We start from the raw sequence: 23,388 nt of genomic DNA, 5'->3' as shown, positions 1-23,388 counted from the left end.
TTCTTTGAATGGCTGTGCCCTGCCCCCTTCCTGTCTCATCACCATGATCTATCCTTTATTGAGCTCAGCACCTGCCTGTACTAGTCTAAGCACTGGTGTTAACTCATTTTATTCTTTAAAAAGATTTAATTTTCATAAAACACAAATCTTATCCTGATCTTGCAGACGGGTGAATTAGGCAGGAAGGGGTTAAGTAGCTCATTCAGAGCTGCACCCAAAGGAAGGAGGGTGGGCACAGGCCTTGAGCAGAGCCAGGCCGGAGTCACACCCGAGCTGCAAGTGATGGGGAAGCTCGCCTTTGTCTCCCTCCTCCTGGTGGGAGCAGAAGGGACCTATGCTCCTTCTCCTATCTTCCAGCGGGTTCCCAGATAGGTCAGTGGTACGTACACACACACACACACACACACACACACACACCTGGAACTCCATCCTTCCGGGAGCAGTCCCCCCTATCAGGGGATACTCCACCCTCTCCTGGGATCCGCGGTCATTTCCGGCTCCTGGCGCGACGAGGCGCAGTCCCCATCGCCTGCTCTAGGTAGTGGATCCTGCGGACTCTTGTTGAGTAACCATCCCCCACCTTTTTTCCCTTGGTGAGTATCTAGACTACCCTGTTGCGAAGCCTTTGCGCGATGCTCGCCTTCTGCTAATACCGAGTAACCTCTGGGTCTTGCACTCGGAGGAAACTTGAAGCAGGATGTCCGGCCAGTGTTTCCCGGTCCCTGAAGGATCTTGGAGAGATCGGAGACCGGTGCTGGCGGGAAGGGCATGGCCTAGCAGCGTTTTGGGTGCCCGGCAGAGCTGCCTCCACCGGGGAGGGGGCTGGCCAAGGAACTCGCGGGACTGCAAAACTGGGACAAGTGTGGAATGAGAACGACAGGGTCGGAATTCGGTTAACATAAGGTTTGGGCGCGGAGACGAAGTGGGATCTGGGAGCGAGCGCTCCTGGTCTGGGCATTCCACCCGACTCCCTTCCTCTGGCGGGTGGGACCCCCCTGATCCTCGCCTGCCTCTGTAGCCACGCCCTTTCCAGGGGGGCTTCTGGACTTGCCGCGAGTCCGGAATTCGCAGCGGCTGCCTTTTTTGGGAAAAGAGACAAGTAGGAACAGCAGAGTTGCGGACCGGACCACCCGGACCACTCCACTTGCAATAGGGAAATGTCCCCTGTAGGCTACGAGGGGCCCCAGTCCTCGGCACTGGACGGGGACAGAGTGAACTCACCAGTGGCAGCGGGAGTATATGTGGCTTCCACGTGATGCAGGGGAAGCTCAGTCCAAGTAAACACCCAGACCCGAGAGTTCAGGGCTGCCTGAATTATCTCTTGGCCTTGTGTGCAGGCAAGGTTAAAGCCAAGCAGATCTTAGATTTCCCCTTTGATGCCACAGAAAACGCGCGCCTGAAAATGGGACGGAGCGGCAGCGCCCCCCAGTGGTTGTCAGGTGTTCCTGAGCCTGCCTGTCCTAGAACGCATCGCTCTGTCCACCTGAAAGATGTGCATGTACTTCTATACGGTTGTGTGTGTTTGATGCTTTTCCTTAGAATTCGCTTCATTTGAGGAGAGAAGTGGAATGTTTGCACTCCAGTTAGATGTTCAGTGCTCTAGAGAAACCTTAGCGGTGGCTAGAAAGAATTTATATCGGTCTCCATTTTTCCTTGCCTTGGAGATTTCTGGGGTAGTCTCAGTTTCCTGGACATCTGTGCACTGTACACTGGCAATGCTAACGCTGCCTATCTCATAGGGAAGCTATGAGGATAAAATGAGATGGTAAGTATGAAATGCTTAACACAGCAGTAGAGACAATGAACACTAGATAAACGTGACTGATGATAAATGATACTGATGCGAAGCTCATGATGAGTAGACCCTGCTGCCGTCTGGCCTCAGTGCAATGCTTAGGGAGCCGTAAGAATCCCGTCACTTTATGGCACTGACTACGTGTTTACTGTATTCTAGGAGCTTCACCATGGTTCATGCCAGGAGCTGGATCCTGAAGAAACACTTTAAAGGCTACCCGACTAACAGTGACTTTGAGTTGAAGACGGTCGAACTCCCACCCTTAAAAAACGGAGGTAAGTCACACTCATAAGATTAGAGTTGGGAGAGACTGTATCAGTTTGCCTTTGCTGAATAACAGACCACCTCCACGTTTAGTGACTTCGAACAACCATCATTTGTTAGTTCACAATTCTGTGGGTTGGCTGTTTGGGCTGGGTGACAGTGGTGGTTCTTCTGTAGGTCTCATCTGGGCTAAGCGGTTAATTCAGGAGGGGCATCACTCACATGTCTGGTGGTTAGCCTCAGTTCTCCTCTACGTGGTCTTTCTAGCAGGCTGTTTTTGCTGTGAGTTCATAAATCAGGAGCAGCAGGAGTTGCCCAGCTCCAGTATGCAAGCACTGTTCAAGCCTCCACTTGTATCATGTTTGCTCACATGCTCTTCATCAAAGCAAGTCACGTAGCCAAGCCCAGATTCAAGGGGTGGCAACAGACTTCTTGATGGGAGGACGGCAGAGAGGCCGGCACAGGGGGATGGGTGGTATCTGTGGCCACTGTGCGGTCTGCCACAGGGACTTTTTCAAGGTTGCCTGCGCAAAGCCTTGATGTCACATTGGAGGATCCCTCTGTTTCCCTTGGTAATTGACACTCACAAGGGGTGGGGGTAGAGCTCAGTGGTAGAGCACGTGTTCTTAGTATGCACAAGGTCCTGGGTTCAATCCCTGGACCCATTTAAATATCTCCATTTAAAAAAATACTCACGCTTCGGTGCACTGTTCTTCATGACTCGCTAGACGCTGGGGAGGGTTTCCTCTGTTGTGGTGAGCCCCATGGTAACAGTGGGGTAAGCACTGCCTAGTGGCTGTTTGCAGGGCTCAGACTGTCCCTGTGGGCAAACAAGGAGGAAAAAACCCTCCTTCACTGAGGGGCCTCCCATTTCCTTGGGGAAAGTGGAGGGACAAGGAAAACCTACAGAAATTGAAGGGAGAGAAATGGCGATGCACCCCATCACGTGTTTGGAGATCAGCTTTGCAGAGCACATGCTAAGGGGTGTCTCTAAGGGCTGTTTTCAGGTAAGTGAGCTTTGAGGAAAGGGAACATAATCAAATAGCATGGCAGAGTTATCATCAGTCCCATCTAAGCTGGGATAGCCAGGACTCAGAATCAAAATTCCAGAGAATGCGTGCATGAGGGTCACTCCAGCAAAATGCATGTATTTTTTTAATACTAGCAGGGGCTGGTAATAACACCCTACGTGAGCATAGAAGCATAGTGTAACATAGTGGTTACAAATGTGGACCTGGGCAAGTTACTTAACCTAACCTTGAATAAAATGGAAACAATAATTGTTCAGAACATCATATGAAATAATCTAGGTAAAGCATGGGGTAAATGCTAAGTAAAAAGGTCATTTTAAATTTTATTTAAAATTTTAAAAATTTTAATAATAATTTTTAGTTGTATGAACTGGACTGGGGCAAATGTGAGAACTCTTCTTGTCTGTTCAATAGACGGCACAGATGAGAGGGCAACCCTGTAGCAGAAAGACTGTTTATTTAGAAGGCCAAAGACAAGGCATCGGGCCTGGGTGTCTAACTGCCTGTGGAATGCTTTATTTTGTAGAGGTCCTGCTGGAAGCTTTGTTCATCTCTGTGGATCCTTACATGAGGTATTATTTTCCTCCTGGAAATTCTTATGTTGTGTATTGAATACTGTTTTGAAGTGGTCAGCCTTTTAAAATAGCCAGCTGATTCCAAACACTGTCATTTCCCCATCTCTCCCAGTAGGATAGCAGTGGTGGGATTTGTGGATGCTCATCTTTTTCAGGCAAAGGTCTGAGCAGAGCAGTGAGGGATTACACTGGCCCCTTTATTTTACAACCATCCCCATCTTAAAGTGCACAGTTTGCCTCTCCTCATTCACCAGAATTGCTTCCCAAAAAATTAAAAGAAGAAAGAAGCCGAACTCCAATTTCTCCATTTCACTGCAGGCAAGTCATTTGGGCAGAGGAAGAGGCTAAGAGGAAAATTAGATTTTTCCTGCCTTCCCTTTATCTGTATTTTTTAATTTGGGTAATCTGCAGTTGACTCAAAAGTGTGTACTCAGTAAACAATTCAGAGAGGGGAGGGAATAAAATCTTCCATTGGCCACTGACTCAGTAATTTTTTGCCTCGGTAAACAATACAGCCATCATCCTTTTAAATAATTGTTTTCATTGATTGTTGATTGAAAGAGATTCAAATCTTAAGTGAAAAACATGTTTCCAAATGTTAACTAGCATCCTTTTCTGTGTGTCTGGTGTTTTGGGTAACAGGTACCCAGTGGTACCTGGGTTGCAGTTTTAAAGTCATTGGTAGAAACTGATCCACAAATGAGCATGATGGTAAGATTCTCATGTTCATTTCACAGGAAAATACTCTTAGCAGAACCAGCTCTAACAGCTGTCCCCATGCATTTCACCCAGTTGTATTGTCCTCATGTATCTGGTGGTTTTCCATTTGGCTTGAAATTTGAGTCTTTCCCCAGATGCTCTTCTGTATTAAGAATGTTATGTTTTGTTTTGTTCTCCAGACTTGTCTCGAAAAGATTGAAGGAGGGTGATAAGATGATGGGACAGCAAGTGGCCAGGTAATTATTTCCATTTGTCCCAATGCTTGGAAAGTATGTCTCCCTGGGCCCTGTTTCTGTCCATCCTACAGTTCCTTCTGCCTGTGTGGGTCACTCACTGTTTGACCTTGGAAATAACTTGGGAAATCGGCCCCTTTCCTGGCTAATTGAGAGGGAGGGAAAAATGTGAAATTGTTGTCATTTCAATTTCACTTTGCTAGCCTTACTTTTAAGTACTAAAAAAAAAAAAAAAGGATTCCTTCAGTTCCTGATTATTGTAAAAATTCAAATAAAATAAAAATTTATATCTTGGAGACTGAAATTTCCCCCGTCACCTGAACCTTAGAGATGAATGCTGTTAATACATTATTATTTCAAAAACTGCTCAGTACATGTACGAATATTTATCATCTCCCATCAGATTAAATGCCCTTCAGCAAGTTGCTTTTTCTCACTTGATATGTCATGGATCTGTTTTGTCGACAGTGGATAAATATACTACCCACCTTTTAATGGCTGCAGATTATTCCACTGTTATCTGCCATTTAACTAATCTACTGATAACAGCTGTTTCCAATTCTTTCTATGGCAAATAGTTCTGCAAGGAATATGTATGCATCTGTCTGAGTGTGTCTGTATGCATTTTGCCCACCCGGATGATTATTGCCTTCATTAAATTCCCAGAAGTTTAAACTCTAGGTCAAAGAAGATGCACATTTTAATTTGAGGAGGTGATGACAGATTGCACTTCAGATTGTAACCACTCTCACCAATAGTGTCTTAAAGGACCTGCTTCCCTCATATCTGTATGCCCATTGCTAACCATCACTCTTGGCAGCCCGAGGTGAATATGTTGATGCTTACTGACCTTGCTTTTATTGATGCTGAGTTTAAGTTGCATTTCTATCATCATTAGTGGGACGTTGACATCCTCTTTGTAAATTAATGATCAGTTTTCTTCTGATTATCTGTTCATGTCCTTTGCTCTTTTCCTTTAGGTCCTTTCATTTAAATTGATTTGTAAAAGCTTCTGGTATGTCAGGAATATTAGTCCTGCAGATATTTGGGTCTTTGTTTATCTTTTCTTCTGTGTCCAATCATAGTTTTAAAATTTTTATGTGATAAAAGTATTAATATTTGTAATTATGGCTTCTTGGTTCCTTCCTGATTAGAAAGGCATTCTCCCCTCCAAAATTGCTAGAATATTTACTCATATGTTCTTCTAGTATTTTTATATTTTCATTGTTTACATTTAAATCTTTGAGCCATTTTTATTTTGGAACAAGGACTGAAGTGTTTATGTCCAAATGACTAGCAAGTTGTAATACCGTTTATTGAAATCTTATTTGGATTTTTATTGGGATTTTAGTGGCTTTATAGATTTATTTATTGAGATTTAGAGATTTATTTAGAGGGAACTGATTTCTTTACAATATTTCTCTTCAAGCATATCCGTTTTTGTCTTATGACCCATCAACAATTTTCTTCATATAGGTCTTATGCATTTCTTGCTAATAACCAAAGACATAAACGTGTTATTTGTGTTCACTGAATTGGCAAAGTTTTATTTTTTTTAAGATAATACCCAGTGATGGAAATGTTGTTATAATACATTCATACATTGACAGTAAAAGCAGAAGGTGGCACAACCTTCTAGAAGGGAATTTGGCAATATGTAACAAGAGTTACAAATATTTTAATGCTCTTTGACCTAGTAATTCCATTTATAGAAATACTGCCTAAAGAAATGATAAATTCCTATTTATGAATATGAACTGAAATACAATTTACATTATGAAAAATGTCAGAAGTAACCTAAATGTCTAATAATGGATGAATAAATAAATTCATTATAACTTTTGAAGGATTCTTGCCAACATAGAAAAAAGTGTAATTTATATATACCTAGTATCATGTTGAGAAAGGAAAATGGGGTTCCCTGACATATAAAATTATTTCAATTATGTAAATACATATAATATGCATTTTAAAATATGCCATTAAGATCACTGTGACATTCACCAAAATATGAGCAGTTATCTCTGTACGGTGGGACTGGAACTGATATTCTGTAGATTTTTACTTTTCTATAATAAAAGTGTGTTACATAACTTCATGATCTGAGGGGGAGACAGTAAAGAACGGTAAGCGTGGGAAAAGATGGAAGAAAGGGAATCATCAAATGAGACAAAAAAAGGAGCAGCTTGAGGGGGAAGCAAAAAGCCGGGGTCAGTCAGTGTCTTGGAAACCAACAGGGGAGAGTTTTGGATGACCCAGCATGTTGAATGCAGCAGGAAGGTAAAATCAGATCATGCAGGAAGAGTGTCCACTGGATTTTGCAAATTAGGGGATTGTTGTGACCTTAGTGGAGCAGCAGGGGTGGAAGGCAGGTCGCACTGGGTTATCAAGTGAGTGGAAAGTGAAGAAGTTTGGGTGTCAAAGGAAGAAGAGAGAGGGGGAAGGTAGGGATAGGATGAGAATACAGGAGGGTGAAGTTGAGTGGAAGGAAAGGGTCTGTAGAGAGGAAAATATTAAGGATTCAAGAGAGTAGGAGGGCTAAGAGATGGAGGGTAGCCCTGAAGAACAGAAGAGGCTGGTGTCCAGGTCACCTTGAACCAGAGGGTGAATGCCTCTGGCTTAGAGAGAAGAAAAGTGAGTGATGACGCACAGATGGACCAGTTGAGAGTTCCTCTATGATGGCCAATATTTTTTCTCAAGGCGGAGAGACCAATGACTTAAGAATTAAGATGGAGAGACGTGGTAGGGTGGTCAGCCATGGAATATCAAACTCACTGCCCTTTCGTGGACGCTAACCGTGCAGCATCCCGCCTCCCTTGAAAGGGAAGGAGTTTCACGTGTCTGAATGTGCTTTCTCTTTCAGAGTTGTGGAAAGTAAAAACTCAGCCTTCCCAGTAGGAACCATTGTACTGGTTCAGTCAGGCTGGACCACGCACTCTATCTCTGATGGGAAAGACCTGGAAAAGCTGCTTGCAGAGTGGCCGGACACGTTACCCCTGTCTTTGGCTCTGGGAACGGTTGGCATGCCCGGGTGAGTTTCATGGGTATATTTCACTGGTTTGCCTAATATTCTCGTTTTCCAAAATGGTTGGTTCAGAACTTGGTCAACAAGAAGACATGCTAGGCTCAGGAGTTGATAAGAGAGGGTGGTGGGATGAAGAAGGGAAGAAGAGGGGCTAGTGTTAGCCTTGGGCTGAAGGAGAGTGAGAGGGGAAATCAGGTCAAGGAGAAAGCAACAGTGAGAAGCAGCATGGGACATGGCCGCCCTCAAGCCACTGGCAAGTGGGAACACAAAGGAACCAGCTCCTTCTGTCCCTGGACGGGTCTTGGCTTCACCCCTCACTCATCTCTGCCTCCATTTCAGAGCTTAAAAAGGGAATGAGAGTTCAGTCTACCTTGGCCATTCTGTACAGTCTCTCATTCCTCACCTTCTTTATACGCATCTGAGTTTCGGGAGGTGTCAGGGACTCTGAAGTTTAAATATCAGAGATGAATCACAGTGTGGTTGTACCATCACTCAGTGTGGCACAGATTTGAAACACTCTCTTGGCCTTATCCCTCAGCAGGGCTCCTGGTCAGTTCATCCTGTGTCTGCTCTCCAGGTCCCAGCTGCCCGTTGGACCTCAGGTTTCCTCTCACGCCCTGGGGAAGCAAGGTCGGCTGAATTCCTTGTAATATCCCCAAAACTTTCCTAGCCTGGGACCCATTTCTTTCTCTAAGTGGTGTGATCCTTTCCTTCCTTCTTCCTACCCTTCCTCCCTCTGTCTTTTTCACACTTTGAAGGACTTCTGAAGAATGAAATGGGAATGTATACCCTCTCCCGCAATATCAGCCTCCAACAAAACCTGTCCCATACACCCCAAGTTCATATCACACTCAGAATTTGAACTCCTCAGAATTGCCACAGCCAAGAGACAACATGAAGAAGTTAGAGGATGCTTAATACCTTTTTACATGCAATTAGTGGGCTCTAAACAGAATGACAGCCCTTCCCGGACTTTCCTCTGCTAATGACAGCTCTTCTTCCCACCTTGTTATGTCACTCATCTTTCTCTCTAAACTGAGCTGCGGGTAGGAGCACGGGAGTGAAGGCCGACATAAGGAAACCTCGGGGCAGGTCTCCTATGACTTAGCTGGGGAGAAAGTAATTTGTAAAATATTAGGAGATTTGAATTCTAAAACAGAGCATTATTTATGCATGTGTGGGTCTATTTCTCATTCACCTGTTCCCAGCCTCTCAGGAGTGTACTTTTACTCCAGACAATCAACTTCATACCAGTGGTTCTCAAACACTGAAGAGAAGTTATATATGCCACGTTGCTAGCCTCCACCTCCAACACCCCACCCATTCTTTGAGAATTCCCACCATTATGAGCCACTTACCAATGGGATTGGCTGACTGTTCTGGAATGCTGGCACCTCTGCTATAAACTGTAAAAGAAGCTGAACTTTAAAACCTAGGGTCTTCACTTAAAATGACGATCTCCAGATCCATCCATGTTGCTGCAAGTGGCATAATTTTATTATGTTTTATGGCTGAGTAGTATTCCATTGTATAAATATACCACAGCTTCTTTATCCAGTCATCTGCTGATGGACTTTTAGGTGGTTTCCATGTCTTGGCTATTGCATATAGTGCTGCTATGAATACTGGGGTGCACGTATCTTTTCAAATTAGAGTTCCCTCTGGTTATGTGCCCAGAAGTGAGATTGTTGGATCGTGCAGTAGGCCTATTTTTAGTGTCTTTGAGGAATCTCCACACTGTTTTCCATAATGGTTGCACCGAACTACATTCCTGCCAACAGTGTAGGAGGGTTCCCTTTTCTCCACACCCTCTCCAGCATTTATCACTTTCCACTTTATTTTTAAAAGGTGATGTTTGGCAAAGGCCTTGTATATCTGAGGTCAATATGTCTAATTGAAAGCTGACTTTGCAAGTATCTAGAAGGGAGAATGGAGGACGGGGCACACGGGTTATCGTGGGTAGAATGACACTATCAGAAAATGTATCTTCTGCTTCTCTTTTGGGGTTAGGCTAACTTGCCCAGCACACTCTGGTATTAGCATTCAGTAAGGCCATGGTTCTCAGCTGCTTACATCCAGAAGAATCACTGAGGGTCCTATTAAAATTCAGATTTCCACATTCCAGTATTCCTGAATCAGTGGGGCCTGGGGATCTAAAGTTTTCATAAAGCTCCAGGTGATTCTGAGGCAGGTGGCATTCCATCCATCTTTTGAATAAACACTGGGTTAAGGGAATGTTAGATATTTGGATCCTCAGAAAAAATGCTGTCTATGCCTTCCACTGCCTTTCCCTTCAATGCCCAACTCTAACTGGCCCTCAGATATCATCAGAGGCTGGGTGAGCTCAAGTTACACCAGTGTGTAGTTTCTGTTTTACATGGAAATAACTTCATATGAATTTGTCTGAAATTTTGCAAGTAACAGAACAATCACAATAATGGGCTCAGACTCAGGGGTGCAAAATATATAACTTAAATTTTTCTACTATTGTACTTCATTTCTATCTCAAGGTGGTGTAGTAAAATAAAACCTCAAGTTAAGCCAGTGATTTCTCACAACATTTCAGGTTTAAAATTCACGATTTCCTTTGTCTTCTCCCTAGGACTGATGCAAAGCTCCCAGAGCTGACGCAAATCCAGTGTCAGCAGAGGGGGAACAGTAGCTTCTTGTTCTTGATCTGTCTTGGTCTTGTGCTGGTCCCCTGCTCAGAGTGTTTAGTTTTCCCATTGAGTCCTCAGCCACATCCCCCTCCAAGCTGGAAATCCACTGAGATATGGTGGTTTCTTCACTGAATCCCCATCAGGGCTGTCGGAGCGGCATCCTTGCAGGCTCATCATTTCCTTCCCGGCGAGCTCACTTTGGCATCTCACTTAGGACGAGACGGGGTTCTTCCAAACCACTTTGGAGCCATGGAAAACTCGAGGTGTTTCTCCCTGACCCTCTCAGGCCTGGGCACCACGTACTGTTACCTCTGCTCTGTGACTGTGGCACCATGATGACGTGGAGGTTTTCCCCATGAATCTCACCATCTCCCGAGGACTTACTTGGGGCTGAGGCATAAGCTCTCTATTCTTGGATCCCTTGAGTTTAAAGGGGACCTAGTTTCTTTCACCTCTGAAACTTGCCCTGCTGATGGGCAGCATGCTGGCCCCCTCCGGCCAACTCTCCGTTCCTTCTCCAGTTCCCAACGTCTCTATTCCTATCTGAGGTAAAGAAGGAGGAGGAGGACCATTAGTGGCCAGTAATATTCATTTCCTCTATTTTCTGTCTTTCACCTGGCTCCGTGACATTGGGATACCGAGAAGGCCTTCAGGGTATATACAAGTGAGATTTAGATTTATATTTTATTTTATTTAGAATTTATGCACGTAGCCTTACTTTTCTTCCCTCAGCCTAACAGCCTACTTCGGCCTACTTAACATCTGTGGTGTGAAGGGTGGAGAAACAGTGATGGTTAATGCAGCAGCAGGAGCAGTGGGCTCGGTCGTGGGGCAGATAGCCAAGCTCAAGGTAAGTGTCTTCCTCCATAACAGGCATTTACTCAACACCCACAGCGAGCAATGGGGATGTAGCGGTGAACGCCAGCAGGCCATCCCTCATCTCAGGGAATGTGGTCCAGTCTATCTTATTTAGAAGCTGGAGATCGAGAATGATTGAGAAATGAGGGGAGTGGGGAAAATGGTGTGGCCAAGATGACCTGAACATTGTTACTTGGTAACACTGCAGGTCTCAAGTCCGGAATGGCCTCTGTCTAGAGTAGTGAGTTTATAAGCAGTAGCTATGAAAATAATTTTTTACTGAACGTTTCTTGTTATAGCTTAATCTCCTTCCTTCATGAGTGCCCCCAATAATAGGAGGAGGGACTTGAAATCAACCAAGAGTCATCGCCCACATGGCCCCGTTGCAAAGGCTCCTGCAGTCAGCCCAGAGAAGTGAGGTCATAGCCTGAGAACTAACTCATGGCAGGCACCCAGGTCATGGAAACATTGGCTCTGATCTGGACAGGGGTCTGTGCTCAAGAGATCTGATCTCATGATGGGGGATACAAGGCAGCAGGCATATCAAACAGGGTCAGGATGTGTATCACAGAGTGGAAATGTTCCAAGGTCGTCTGCTTTGGCTGATCCTTTGCCAGAGGCTGGATGTAGGATTCAGGACCTAGTTTCCAGGGAAAGAGTTAGGTGGATACAGATGAGTACAGGGCTACAACCAACAGCCAAGGGTTTGGGCTGGTCACCAGTGCTAGTGGGAGCTTGGAATACAAATAAAGAGATGAAGCTATCACAGAGGCTGCAGAAAGAATTTATTTAAATAAGTAAATAAGTAGGAATAGATGTTACATTTTATCAAATTTTGCAGTTAAGGAATTAAATTCGTTTTCCAGTACTGAACCATTATACCAATCTGGAATGATCTTTGTTTACCAATGGTATATTATGAACTTACACTTTTGGATTTAACTTAATAACATTTTATATAGAATTTTTGTATCTATATTCATAAGTGAGTTTGGTTTGAAGTTTTTTGTTCAGAACTTATTAGTGTTTAGCTTTGGATTATGCTAGACTTACAAAATCAATTAGTAGTATTTCCAAAGTTCAAATTTTAAATGTTTTATTAGAACTCTAAGGGGTTTTTCTTTCAAAAGTTTGATAGGACTTATCCTTAAACTCTTCTTTGAGAAACTCCCCTGGAGACTGCCACGCTAAGAATTTTGTGCGTAATCCTTAGGGGAATGACATGATTAATTCTGCATTTTAGAGAAATCATCTTGGCCTTGGGAGGAGGATAGTTCATAGGGACACAGGACTAGAAACGAGAAGCCATACTAGGAATCTCTTTCAGTAATTCAGGTGAGAATTATAACACACTGACAGTGAAGACTGGAAGGCAGGGGCAGCTTTTAAGCCTACTTGGTAAAAAAGAATAAAACCTGGTGATTGAATGGGGACAAGAGGAAGGAAAGCATCTCCTATGATCCATGTGTTTCAGGTTTGGATAACTGGGTGGTATCAGTCACTGAAAAAGAGAATGGAGGAGGAACAAGAAGTAAGAAGCAAGAAGAAAAAAATACATTCCATTCTAGACACACTGACTGTGAGGCCCCTCAGGCTGTCCAAGTGAAGATTTGCATAATTAAAAATACTGATTTGGAACTCAGGAGAGAGACTTGGCTGGAGTTAAATAGACAGGGAAACCATCTGCAGGAAGGTGGCAGTGAGGTCACAAGAGTGAAGGAGATCATCCTATGAGAGTATAAAGTTAGAAGGAAAAAGGACCAAGGATAGAGATCTTGCAAAATAGCTTTTTCTTAAATCGTGAAGGAATGGAAAAAGTAGATGGTGGTGGTTGTTGGTACAGATAGAGGTATGAACCCAAAGGGCTTTCCTCAGTTGAAAGAGAACTGAGGCTGACCGTCTGGTCTTCATGATACATGCAGAACAGAGGAGAGCTTTCTGAAGAGCTACTCTCCGTGCTTCCGTGTAAGCTCTGGTCTCACTCACAGTGCTCTCCGGGATGCACGCTATGCTTAGGCAGCATCTGTAGTCCAATGCTTTGGGCCAAACCACGCAACAGGAAGGGGTCTGGTACCAGGAAGGCTGTGCATGACATGAGAGCCCCAGGGCTGAGCCTGCAGTGTGGTCTAAACTGCTGCACCAAGAGATGGCGTTCAAGCCACTGCCAGGGAAGAGAAGCCCCCAAATAAAGAAACGAGAGAGTCAAATGAAAAGGCCGTCAAGCCAGCAGGTTGGTACGAGATGCAAACCACGTAAACGTACCGGCGGTCTGCTGGGTGGCAGAGGCAAGCTGAAGTTATGGTTGGGTTATCCTGTAGGCTAGTTGAGGGGCGAATTTCACCTACAGGGCCTGTTGGCCCATTATCGTATCCTTATATATGTGCTTGGCACCTAGAAGGGTGTTCTTGGGGAACCTGACCCTACTAGACGAGGAGGATAGAGTTGGCCCAGGCTTGTGGCTCATAAATGGTTTCCATTTTTTCCCCCTTGTAGGGCTGCAAAGTTGTTGGAGCAGCAGGGTCTGACGAAAAGGTTGCCTACCTTAAAGAGCTTGGATTTGATGTTGCCTTTAACTACAAAACAGTCAAGTCTTTGGAAGAAGCTTTGAGACAGACCTCTCCTGGTGGTTATGATTGTTATTTTGATAACGTAAGTACAAGATGGACTTAAGGTCTGATTTACTAACAAAGCAACAAGATACTATACAAGGGAATATACCTCTAGAGTTTCCATCTAAAATACACGAGGGAAAGCCCATATGCCATTAAAAAAAAAATCAGCTTTATTGAGATATATGTGACTCATTTAAAGTATGGAACTCAAAAAAAAATTAAAAAACAAAAAAAAATAAAGAATGGAACTCAATAATTTTTAGTATACTCACAGAATTGTAAAACCGTGGCCACTGTCAATTTCAGAGCACCTTCATCACCCCAAAAAGAAATGCTCTGCTCATTAGCCGTCACTCTCCTTTGCTCTAAAAGTGATCTTTTGTGACTGGCTTCTTAAGATTTAGCATGTTTTCAAGGTTGATCCATGTTGTAACATGTCTTAGTATTTCGTTCTTTTTTATGGCCAAATAACATTCCATTGTATGGATGTATCGCATTTTATTCATCCATCCATCAGTTAACGGGCAATTGGGTTTTTATACTGCTTGGCTATTATGTATAATGCTGCTATGACCATTCAGGTACAAGTTGTATGTGGGTGTTTGTTTTCGTTTCTCTGGGCTATATACCCACAGGTGGAATTGCTGGGTCACATGGTAACTCCATGTTTAACAGTTTGAGGAACTGCCATATTATTTTGCAAAACGGCTGCACTGTTTTACATTTTCACCAGCAGTCGATGAGGGTTCCAGTTTCCGCAAATCTTCAACATTTGTTATCTGTCATTTTGATTGTGGCCATCCTAGTGAGTTTGAAGTGATAGATATTTCATTGTGGTTTTGATTTGCATTTCTCTGTTGGCTAATGATACCAAGCATCTTTTCACGTGCTTATTGGCCATTTGTGTATCTTCTCTGGAGAAATATTTGCTCAAACCCTTTGCCCATTTTCAGTCAGGTTATTTGTCGAGTGGTCAGAATTCTTTATATATTCCAGATACAAGTCCCTTATCAGACATAACCAGCTCTCAGTATTCCTGGTCATCACGTTCTATAAAGTCACTGCAGACACTGAACCATTGCTCCTGCTGAAAGTACGCACATACAGGCACATAGCTCACATAGATTGCGATCTTAAGTCCTTCCTATAGCTTCTGTTTTCTTTATTTAAACAAAGAAAGAATGAGGTTCAAAAGTGTCAAGTAACTCGTCTGAGGCTGCCCCACTGCTAATCCTCCCAGAGTTGGGATACATACCCCATTGGACTGGCCCCAGAGGTGACACTTCTTGCCTCTGCACTGCCCCCTACTGTCTTCCTCCTGTGGTGACCTCTGTATGAGCGCTGAAAACAGAAGGCAGTGCCTTCGCCTTTTCTGACCTTAGCTGGGAACTTTTGTCTCTTTCGCCCCACTGTGTATGTCTGCAAATGACCAAGGAATGCTCTGTGAGTATTGACTCGGAGTATACAAATAAATGTTAGCAAGTGGTCCAACTCTCATGTGTGGAATATCCTACTAATGAGGATCCTTAGTAATAATATCTCCCGTATATGGTTTGCAAACATTTTGTCTTATTCTGTGAGTTGCTTTCACTCTCTTTTTCTTTCTTTTTTTCCCTTTCACTTTCTTGATGGTGTCCTCTGAAGCACAAAAGTTTAAAATTTTGATGAAGTCCAATTTATTTTTTCCTTTTGTAGCTTGGGCTTTTGGTGTCACATCGAAGAAGGCTTTGCCTTACCCAGGGTCACAAAGGTTTACTCCTACGGTTTTTTTCTAAGAGTTTTATCATTTGAGCTCTTACATTTAGGTCTACGACACATTTTAACTTAATTTTTTGTGTATCGTGTAAGAAAGGAGTCCAATTTCATTCTTTTCCCTGTGTATGTCAGTTGTTTTGTACCATATGCTAAAAAGATTATTTTTTCCCCTGTTGAATTGTTCTGGCACCCTCGTCAAAAATCAATTGACCATAAATGCTTATTTTTAGACTCAGTTTAGTACTATTTATCTATATTTCTGCTCTCATACTGTCTTGATTAATATAGCTTTGTAGTAAGTTTTGAAATCAGAAATTTTTTTTTATTGAGTTATAGTCAGTTTATAATGCTGTGTCAATTTCTGGCATACAGCACAATTTTTCAGTCATACATGAATATACATATATTCATTTTCATATTCTTTTTCCCCGTGAACTGCCACAAGATCTCGTATATATTTCCCTGTGCTATATACATTATAAACTTGTTTATTCTATTCTATATATACCTGTCAGTATCTACCAGTCTCAAACTCCCAGTCTGTCCCTTCCCACCCACCTCCCTGCTGGCATCCACAAATTTGTATTCTGAGTCTGAAATCAGAAAATTTGAGTCCTCCAACTTTGTTCTTGATGCGGCTTCTGAGTTATTTTTCTATGCTTTTAAAGAGGGCAATGAGATTACTGAACTGATCGGAACCTCCCCCCCAAAATATAATAAAGTAAAATTTATAAATTATATAAGTATGTTCCTACAGTCAAATGAAAACACCCAGTTTCTAATGTCTTTTTCCAACTTCAATTTTCTGCACTGCTGGGTTAATTTAATCAGTGTTATTGCTGCTAAAACAAATATTGTGAAATGATCACTGTCGGTTAATGATTCTCCTGAATTTTCTAGTGTCTAGATTATTTAAAGGTTTTGTTTGTTTGTTTTCCTATGTGTTTAGGTAGGTGGAGAGTTTTCCAACACTGTTATCTCCCAGATGAAGAAATTTGGAAGAATTGCTATATGTGGGGCCATCTCTACATATAACAGAACGGGCCCACTTCCCCCAGGTAATGAGCTCATGCACGTGATCACAGGTGTAGAAAGACTGGATGAGGAGAAGGTGCACAGATATGCTGTCGGCCAGCAGCTATCAGAATATTTAAAAGATTTCCTAATATTCTTGATGAAATACTATTTATTAAACTAAATATATTTAATTGTATATATTAGCTAAATCAGCTTATCTTGGATTTTGACATAGAGAAGTAACAGGATCTGAAAATACAGAGGAACCAGTTATTAAAAGTTTTAGTTTTTTGCCTGCTGTTTCCTGCAAAGTTGTAAAAAGCCATGATTTGATTTAGAAATAGAACACCTTGGTCTGGCTGGTAAAATATTAGGGTTCTTCAGGATATTTGGGATGTAGTGGGGGTTGAGGGGTGGGTAGAGGGTGTCTTGATGTGGGTGACATCAAGGGAAAAGCGGGCAGCCGTTTCCTTCAGACAGTCGCGGGCAGAGCATCCGAGAGCAGCAGGACACCCTGGCCTCGCCAAACTGACGGTTTCCACTGAAAAGGGAAAGAAACATGCATCCTCTGCATTCCTAGACTATCCTGGTTTTGCTTCTCCTGTGCCCTGCCGTGCTGTGCCACCCCCTACTTCTCCCCTTTCTTAGGCTGGGACCGCGCCCTCCCACCGCCATACCCGCATCAGTCCAAACGCAGTCTCAGCTGGAGAACCACGCTCTTCAAGTCCCAATTCTCTGAGAGATGTTGCCTAGGGCTCTTATTTTACGGAATGATGAGATGAATGGCCAAAAGGCCCAGAGACTCTTTAAATCCTATTAGTGACAGACTCAAAACAAAGACAGGTCTTCTGACCACCTCATCCAGAGTCCTTTTCTGCTACAATGATCCTGTGCTATGGGTGAGATTACAGATTTACCTGTGGTCCAATAAATAAATAAATAAGATGATAGATAGATAGATAGATAAAAGAAGAATGAAAAGGAACCTTCCAGATTCCGTAGGGATCTAGGCAACCATAAATAAACTTGTTACTCCTCCTTCTTTGATGGCTTCACTTGTGGAAATGAAACCTTAGAGCCTTGCTGGTGAACACCACCACAGCTGCCCTGAGGCAGCTGGGTGAGGGTGGAAGGGGCTGAGGAAGGACAGCTGGTCGATCTCTGTTGGGTTGTGAAGACTCAGAGATGCTATCTTCTCCGAGAAGGAAACTCCAGGTGCACCTGGCCATCTTATTATTGTTCAGGACTTATTTTCCCTATATTTTTCTAACTGCTACTAAGCTAGAATCATGGGAAATCTTCCTCTTGCCAAGTGAGCAGAGCTCCAGCATGCATTTTCCTGACCACAGTCCAATGAGGTACAGCCAAATATTTTGGAGACAGTAACTTGATCTAGTCTTTTTAGCAATTAGTCCTTGGAAGTTCAGCCACTCAGACGGGTCTGTGAGATATCAGCTGGCCTTGTCCATTCCATTTTAATCTGGTGAGATTCCGCCCTGTCTCTGATCTCCAGAAATTCCAACATATTTCACCGTTAGGAGAGCTCGGAGGCACGTAATTGTTCCCCTTAACTTTAATGCCAAGTGTGTCTTTTGCTCTCAATAAAGAACCTATGTTCCTATCAGGGTGGACAAACCCAGAAACAGTATTCCCTCTACTTCCAAGATGAGGAAATGAGGATTTCAATCCTCAACCCAAAATTAACAAGGCTGAGGTGGGTCTGCTGGAGAAGCAGCCTTTCTACTTTAGACCAACCTAGGATTTGGATGTGCCATTCTCTCATGTCCCTCTTATTTTGCATTAGTTTCTTTCGGTTCAGGACAAAGCCTGATTTTTCCAACTGCTGTTGTTACTTTCTTCAAAGCAGTGAGTGGGAACTTCAGGCCTGAGTGATGCCGGGGATGAAGGATGCTGACACTGGGCTCTGCCAGTCACCTGGGCTCTTCTGGCCCCGATATTCCCTAGGCGTTTTCACCTGACTTTCTGGAACTTGTAAGACTCAGGTGTCATTCCCTCAGTTTCTGATCACCTAGGGTCCTTGGGCAGATAAACCAGGCCCCAACACAGCCTCTTTCCTCACACACGGAAGGCTGCAGGGTAGCCCTGTGCTTCTTCTACGCTGGTGCTTCTCAAAGTGCAGGCCCCAGGCCAGTGGCACCACAGTCTCCTGGGGACTTGTTAGAAGTACAGATCCCTGGGGCCCACTTCACCTCCACAGTCAGAAACCGGGGGAGGGGCCCAGCAGTCTCTTTTCACCAGCCCTCCATGTGATTCCGATACACACAAAAGTGTGAGACCCAGGGTTCAGGCTAACGCTTGGTTCCTTGAAATGGCAAGGGCAGGGCAGGGACAGGTGGGGCACTTGCTGAGCCTCTTGATCTAGTCCCTTGTTGGCTCTCAGGCCGGGGGGATGCTAGTTGTTTTGCATCTGCTTTGAGAACAGAAGTGCATAGGTTTCCACCACAGAATGACTGGATTAAGCCATAAAGACGAACATGCTAAGTATTGGGAATATCAGGGAACTGCACCTTGAGCAGCATAGAAACATTTCACGTGTTGCCGTCAGGACCTCTTTCTGTTCTGTGGAAGTGTCTGGGAGATTTTGGTGGACCTGCTTCTGGCACAAGAGGAATGGGCATTCCCTGGTGGCCTGGCCTGTGCAAGGACTCCAAGTGTGTGTCAGTTTTCCATGATGGGCTGTAACGTGTGACTTGCACAAATGTAGTTGCTTAAAACAGCACAAATGTATTGTCTGGCAGCTCTGGAGGCCAGGGGTCTAAGATGGGTCAGCAGGGCTGCACCCCTGAAGGCTCAAGAAGAGAGTCTGTCTCCATGCCTTTTCCAGGTCTAGCATCCTTTGACTCAGGGTCCCTTCCTCCATCTTCAAAGCCAGCAGTACAGCATCTCCAGTCTCCCTCTCCGTCTTTCTCTCTCTGATCTCTGCTTCCATCATCGGTATCTTTTCCCAGTTCTGACTTTTCTGCATCCCTCTTTCCCTCACAAGGACCCTTGTGTGGGCCCACCTGGATGATACAGAATCATCTCCCCATCGGAAGGTTCTTAACTTAATCACATCTGCAAAGCCCCTTCAGACATGTGAGGTAACATATTCACGGGTTCAGGGAACTGGGAATGTGGACGTGTTTGGGGGCCGTTATTCTGCCGACCACAGAACGCGTGCTGACTCGTGGGCAGCCCCGTGGATCAGAAAGTGGAGGGAACCGGAGGGAAAGCCCCGGGAGACCTCTGCCCTGCCGTGTAATGCTTGTTTTCACCACGGCCACCTCCCTGGACCCTGGTGCCCAAATGTGCCCTCTTCACAGGCCCCGACCCAGAAAACATCATCTACCAGGAGCTCCACATGGAAGGCTTCATCGTCTACCGCTGGCAAGGAGAAGTCAAGCAGCAGGCTCTGAAAGACCTGCTGGCGTGGGTCTTAGAGGTAAGGGGCTCCAGAGCCGCGGCTCCGCTGGGCCCCCTTCCCCTGTGATGCTGCAGGCGTCACTTCCACGGCAGGTGCGGGTTCGCCTCACTGCCCCACCCCCCGTCACAAAATGCCGGGGAGCCTCGTCTGCACTCACCGTCTGCGGCTCCTCTCTCTCCGTTCTTTCTTAAACTTGCCTGTCAGGCTTTTGCACCGTTGTCATTCCACCAACGGTGTTTTTGTCAGGGTCTCCGAGGTCCATCGCACGCTGAACGCCAGCGGTCAGCTCTGAGCATTACTTGGCTGCGGGGAGTGTTCGACAGAGGGGGTCACTATCTCCTTTTTTCCCTTGGCTCTTGGTTTTCCCAGCTGGTCCTCCTCAGACCCCTCTGCCAGCTTCTTTTCTTCTCTCCAAGTTAATAATAGCGTGTCCCAGCGCTGGTCCCTGGGCCTCTTTGCTTCTCTGTGCACACTCTCTCCATCCCTTAGGAACCTCATCCAGGCTCCCGGCTATTTTTAAATCTCATCAGGACACTAACAGCGCCAATCTGTCTGTCTCCAGCCTCCGTCTCTCCTCTTAGCTTGAGGCTGTTCAACAGCTGCCCTACTGTATGTGCAGTGCCCTTCCCTCTCTCTGATGTAACACGTTAAAAACCAAGTATGTCGTGATCTTTCCTGCCCAACCTGCTCCACGCACAGACCGTGCCGTCTCAGTTATGCCCTTTTAGTTGCTCAATTCAAAACCCTAGACACCATCTCTGAGTCCTTTCTTTCTGTCACACCACTGTCTAATCTGTCCACAAATGTGGGTGGCCCAGCCTTGGAGACACAGAGAGAGTCAGACCGGTCTCCCTCCTCCACTGCTACCGGCCCGGTCTAGGCCACCCCCTCGTCCAGCCTGGGTGTCGCGGGAGCCTCCTATCTGGTCCCACCTTTATTTGCCCCTACAGACAATTCCCAACACAGCAGCCAGAGTGATCTTTTTGAGCATAAATCAAACCAAGTCGTTCTTATGCTCAGAACTCTACAAAGCCCCCCATTTCACTCAGATCAAACCTGCAAGGCTAGACACTACCTGGCCTCCCCGACTTCATCTGTTCTTCACGCCCTCGCTCACTCTGAGCAATCCCTCCCCACACCCCTCCCTCCTCTCTGTAATTACTTCATTCTCTCACCGCCCCCTTCAAGTTTTCCCTGAAAACTGCCTTCTAAATGAGGCGGCATTTACAGTGACCCTATTTTAAATTGCAACCCCCTCTTCATTCTTGATTCTCCTTAGCTTTTATCCATAGCAATGATCATCTTTTAATGCAACATATACTATAATTCACTTAGTTACTGTACTTCCTGCCCACCTCCCCCTGATGAGGATGTAACCTCCACGAGGGGGCGACGCCACGTAGTTTTGCTCTCTGATGTCTCCCCAGCACCTAGACGCGTGTCTGAACAATGTAGGCACGAGGCGAGTATCGCTGAACGCACGCATGTTAGACGGGCGTATATCTGTGCCATGGCTCTTCCAGTTTTAGTCGGCAGAAATCGGGACGACCCAGGTGCATTATTTTCGTATCCGAGGGGGAAGCGGCACCACACTTCCTGACTCCCGGCTTTATGATCATTTCCAAGTTCAAAGAAATAGACTGCTCCTCTGACAGCCACTGGAGCTTGGCAGTTCCCCATCCAGCACTCAGAGCACTGGGCGGGGCTCTTCCCAGGCTGCTGGGGAGAGCGGGATGCTTTCTGAGTCCCCAGTGTGCAGCCTCTTCGTCCCCGTTGGTGAAATGGAACATGACCACAGCTGACAACAAGACACCCCTATGCTGGTGTCCCTAATGCTTTCTGCTAATGAAGCGAACCTAATTGTAGTTCTAAGTAACTAGTGAATTGGTCTAATTTCTCTCTCATCTACTTATTCTTTTTTCTCAGCCCTCCCCCTTCTTTAAATACACTTTTTATCTTAGAATAGTTTTAGATTTACAGAAAAACTACAAAGTGAGCACAAAGAGTTCCCATCTACCCTGTATTCTATACCCTAACTTTCCATATTATTAACATCTTGTATTAGTTTTTATCCTCTACTTTGAACCTTCAAACTTTTGATTACAGCTTTTGACCCTCTACAGGTTCTTTGCCTCTTCAAGAACAAGAGTGAATTGGGGCTTTCTAGTTAAGGGTTCGAATCCCAGCTCCCCTACATACTAGTTGAGTGACCTCAAGCAAATTCACAGTCCCTGAGATCCACAAAGGACGCTAAACCATCACTGGAATGCATTAGGGAAAAAATGGTATCAGGTAACTTAGGTTTCAAGACCCCTTTAAAATAATGTGAGAATGAGGGGGCAGGTTATAGCTCAGTGGTAGAGTGCATGCCTAGCCTGTGTGAGGTCCTGGGTTCAATCCCTGGTACCTCTGTTAAAAAAATAAATAGATATACTTTAATAAAAAAGCATGCAAAATAAATAAACCTAATTACCACCCCATGATGATGATGATGATAATAATAATAATAATAATAGTAATAGTAATAGTAATATGAGAATGTGAATTAGTTCCACATAGCAGACTGAGCCTTGCAGAAGAGAAAGGAAAAACCTTCACTAAATGACCTCTTCCCTCCCACACTCCTAAAAGAATGCTAAACACATACTGAACAGATCTTGGCTCGGAGGGAAGACATGATTAGACGACTGTGGTATTTATATCTCCTGAACAGGTTCTGCCCCTTCAGGGGTCAAACAGAGGTAATGATGCTGCATCATCGGGCTACTAGAAAGAGGAACACAGATGGTACCCTAGAAGGGTGTCCCCCTGCTCCATTTACTTCCACCTCTTCTGAGGTCACTACATTATTAAATTTTTCTGTTCAGTTTACTTAGAAATTGCTTAGTTGCTTCCTTGTGACATTTCTCATTTTGCTATGCTGTGATCTGACGCCTATTATTAAACTCTTACGTGTACTGTAATCTGTTACAGACACTGTGTGTGTGGATCATGCCCCCAGAATGACTGAGTTCAAAGAGGACAGGGTCTCCACCTCTTAGGTCCAGGTTTGCCACGATGTACTGATAAACGTGTTGCTCCCATGAGAAGAGTGTATCATTTAGACTATGAAATCAATCTACACTATCTGTTGCTGTTTCCATACAGGGTAAGATCCAATACCGTGAACACGTCACTGAAGGATTTGAAAACATGCCAGCTGCATTTATGGGAATGCTGAAAGGAGAAAATCTGGGCAAAGCAATAGTGAAAGCATGAAACAAAAATGACACCTGGAATCCAGAAATCAATTTGGCTGATTACTTGGTTTCTTTTTTCCTCATTTAGTAAAATGTATACTGTCTTCATGATCTAAAACAGTCATTGTAATGAGATTGATCTACTTAATAAAATACATTTCTGTGGTATATAATTAGCAA

At 44.4% G+C, this 23,388-nt stretch overlaps 1 protein-coding gene across 1 annotated transcript; it reads left to right on the top strand.

Annotated features, from left to right (window-relative positions):
- Positions 1-279: 279 nt before the first annotated feature.
- On the top strand, positions 280-23,388 carry PTGR1 (prostaglandin reductase 1). Its single transcript, XM_010970080.3, has 10 exons — positions 280-593; positions 1,955-2,070; positions 3,617-3,662; positions 4,565-4,621; positions 7,482-7,649; positions 11,036-11,153; positions 13,655-13,810; positions 16,478-16,586; positions 19,869-19,987; positions 23,117-23,388. Exons 2-10 carry the CDS (start codon positions 1,965-1,967, stop codon positions 23,225-23,227), a joined length of 990 nt encoding a protein of 329 aa, XP_010968382.2. The 5' UTR covers positions 280-593; positions 1,955-1,964; the 3' UTR covers positions 23,228-23,388.

Source organism: Camelus bactrianus, chromosome 4 (assembly GCF_048773025.1).
Source record: "Camelus bactrianus isolate YW-2024 breed Bactrian camel chromosome 4, ASM4877302v1, whole genome shotgun sequence".
Classification (NCBI taxonomy): domain Eukaryota; kingdom Metazoa; phylum Chordata; class Mammalia; order Artiodactyla; family Camelidae; genus Camelus; species Camelus bactrianus.
Note: the sequence above shows the minus strand (reverse complement) of the source record. Positions and strands in the feature narration are given on the sequence as shown.

Coding starts and splice junctions, on each gene's coding strand:
- PTGR1 (XM_010970080.3), top strand. CDS start 1,965: ATGGTTCATGCCAGGAGCTGGATCCTGAAGAAACACTTTAAAGGCTAC. Junction 3,663..4,564: donor TCTGTGGATCCTTACATGAG/GTATTATTTTCC, acceptor TTTGTTCTCCAG/ACTTGTCTCGAAAAGATTGA. Junction 4,622..7,481: donor ATGGGACAGCAAGTGGCCAG/GTAATTATTTCC, acceptor TTTCTCTTTCAG/AGTTGTGGAAAGTAAAAACT.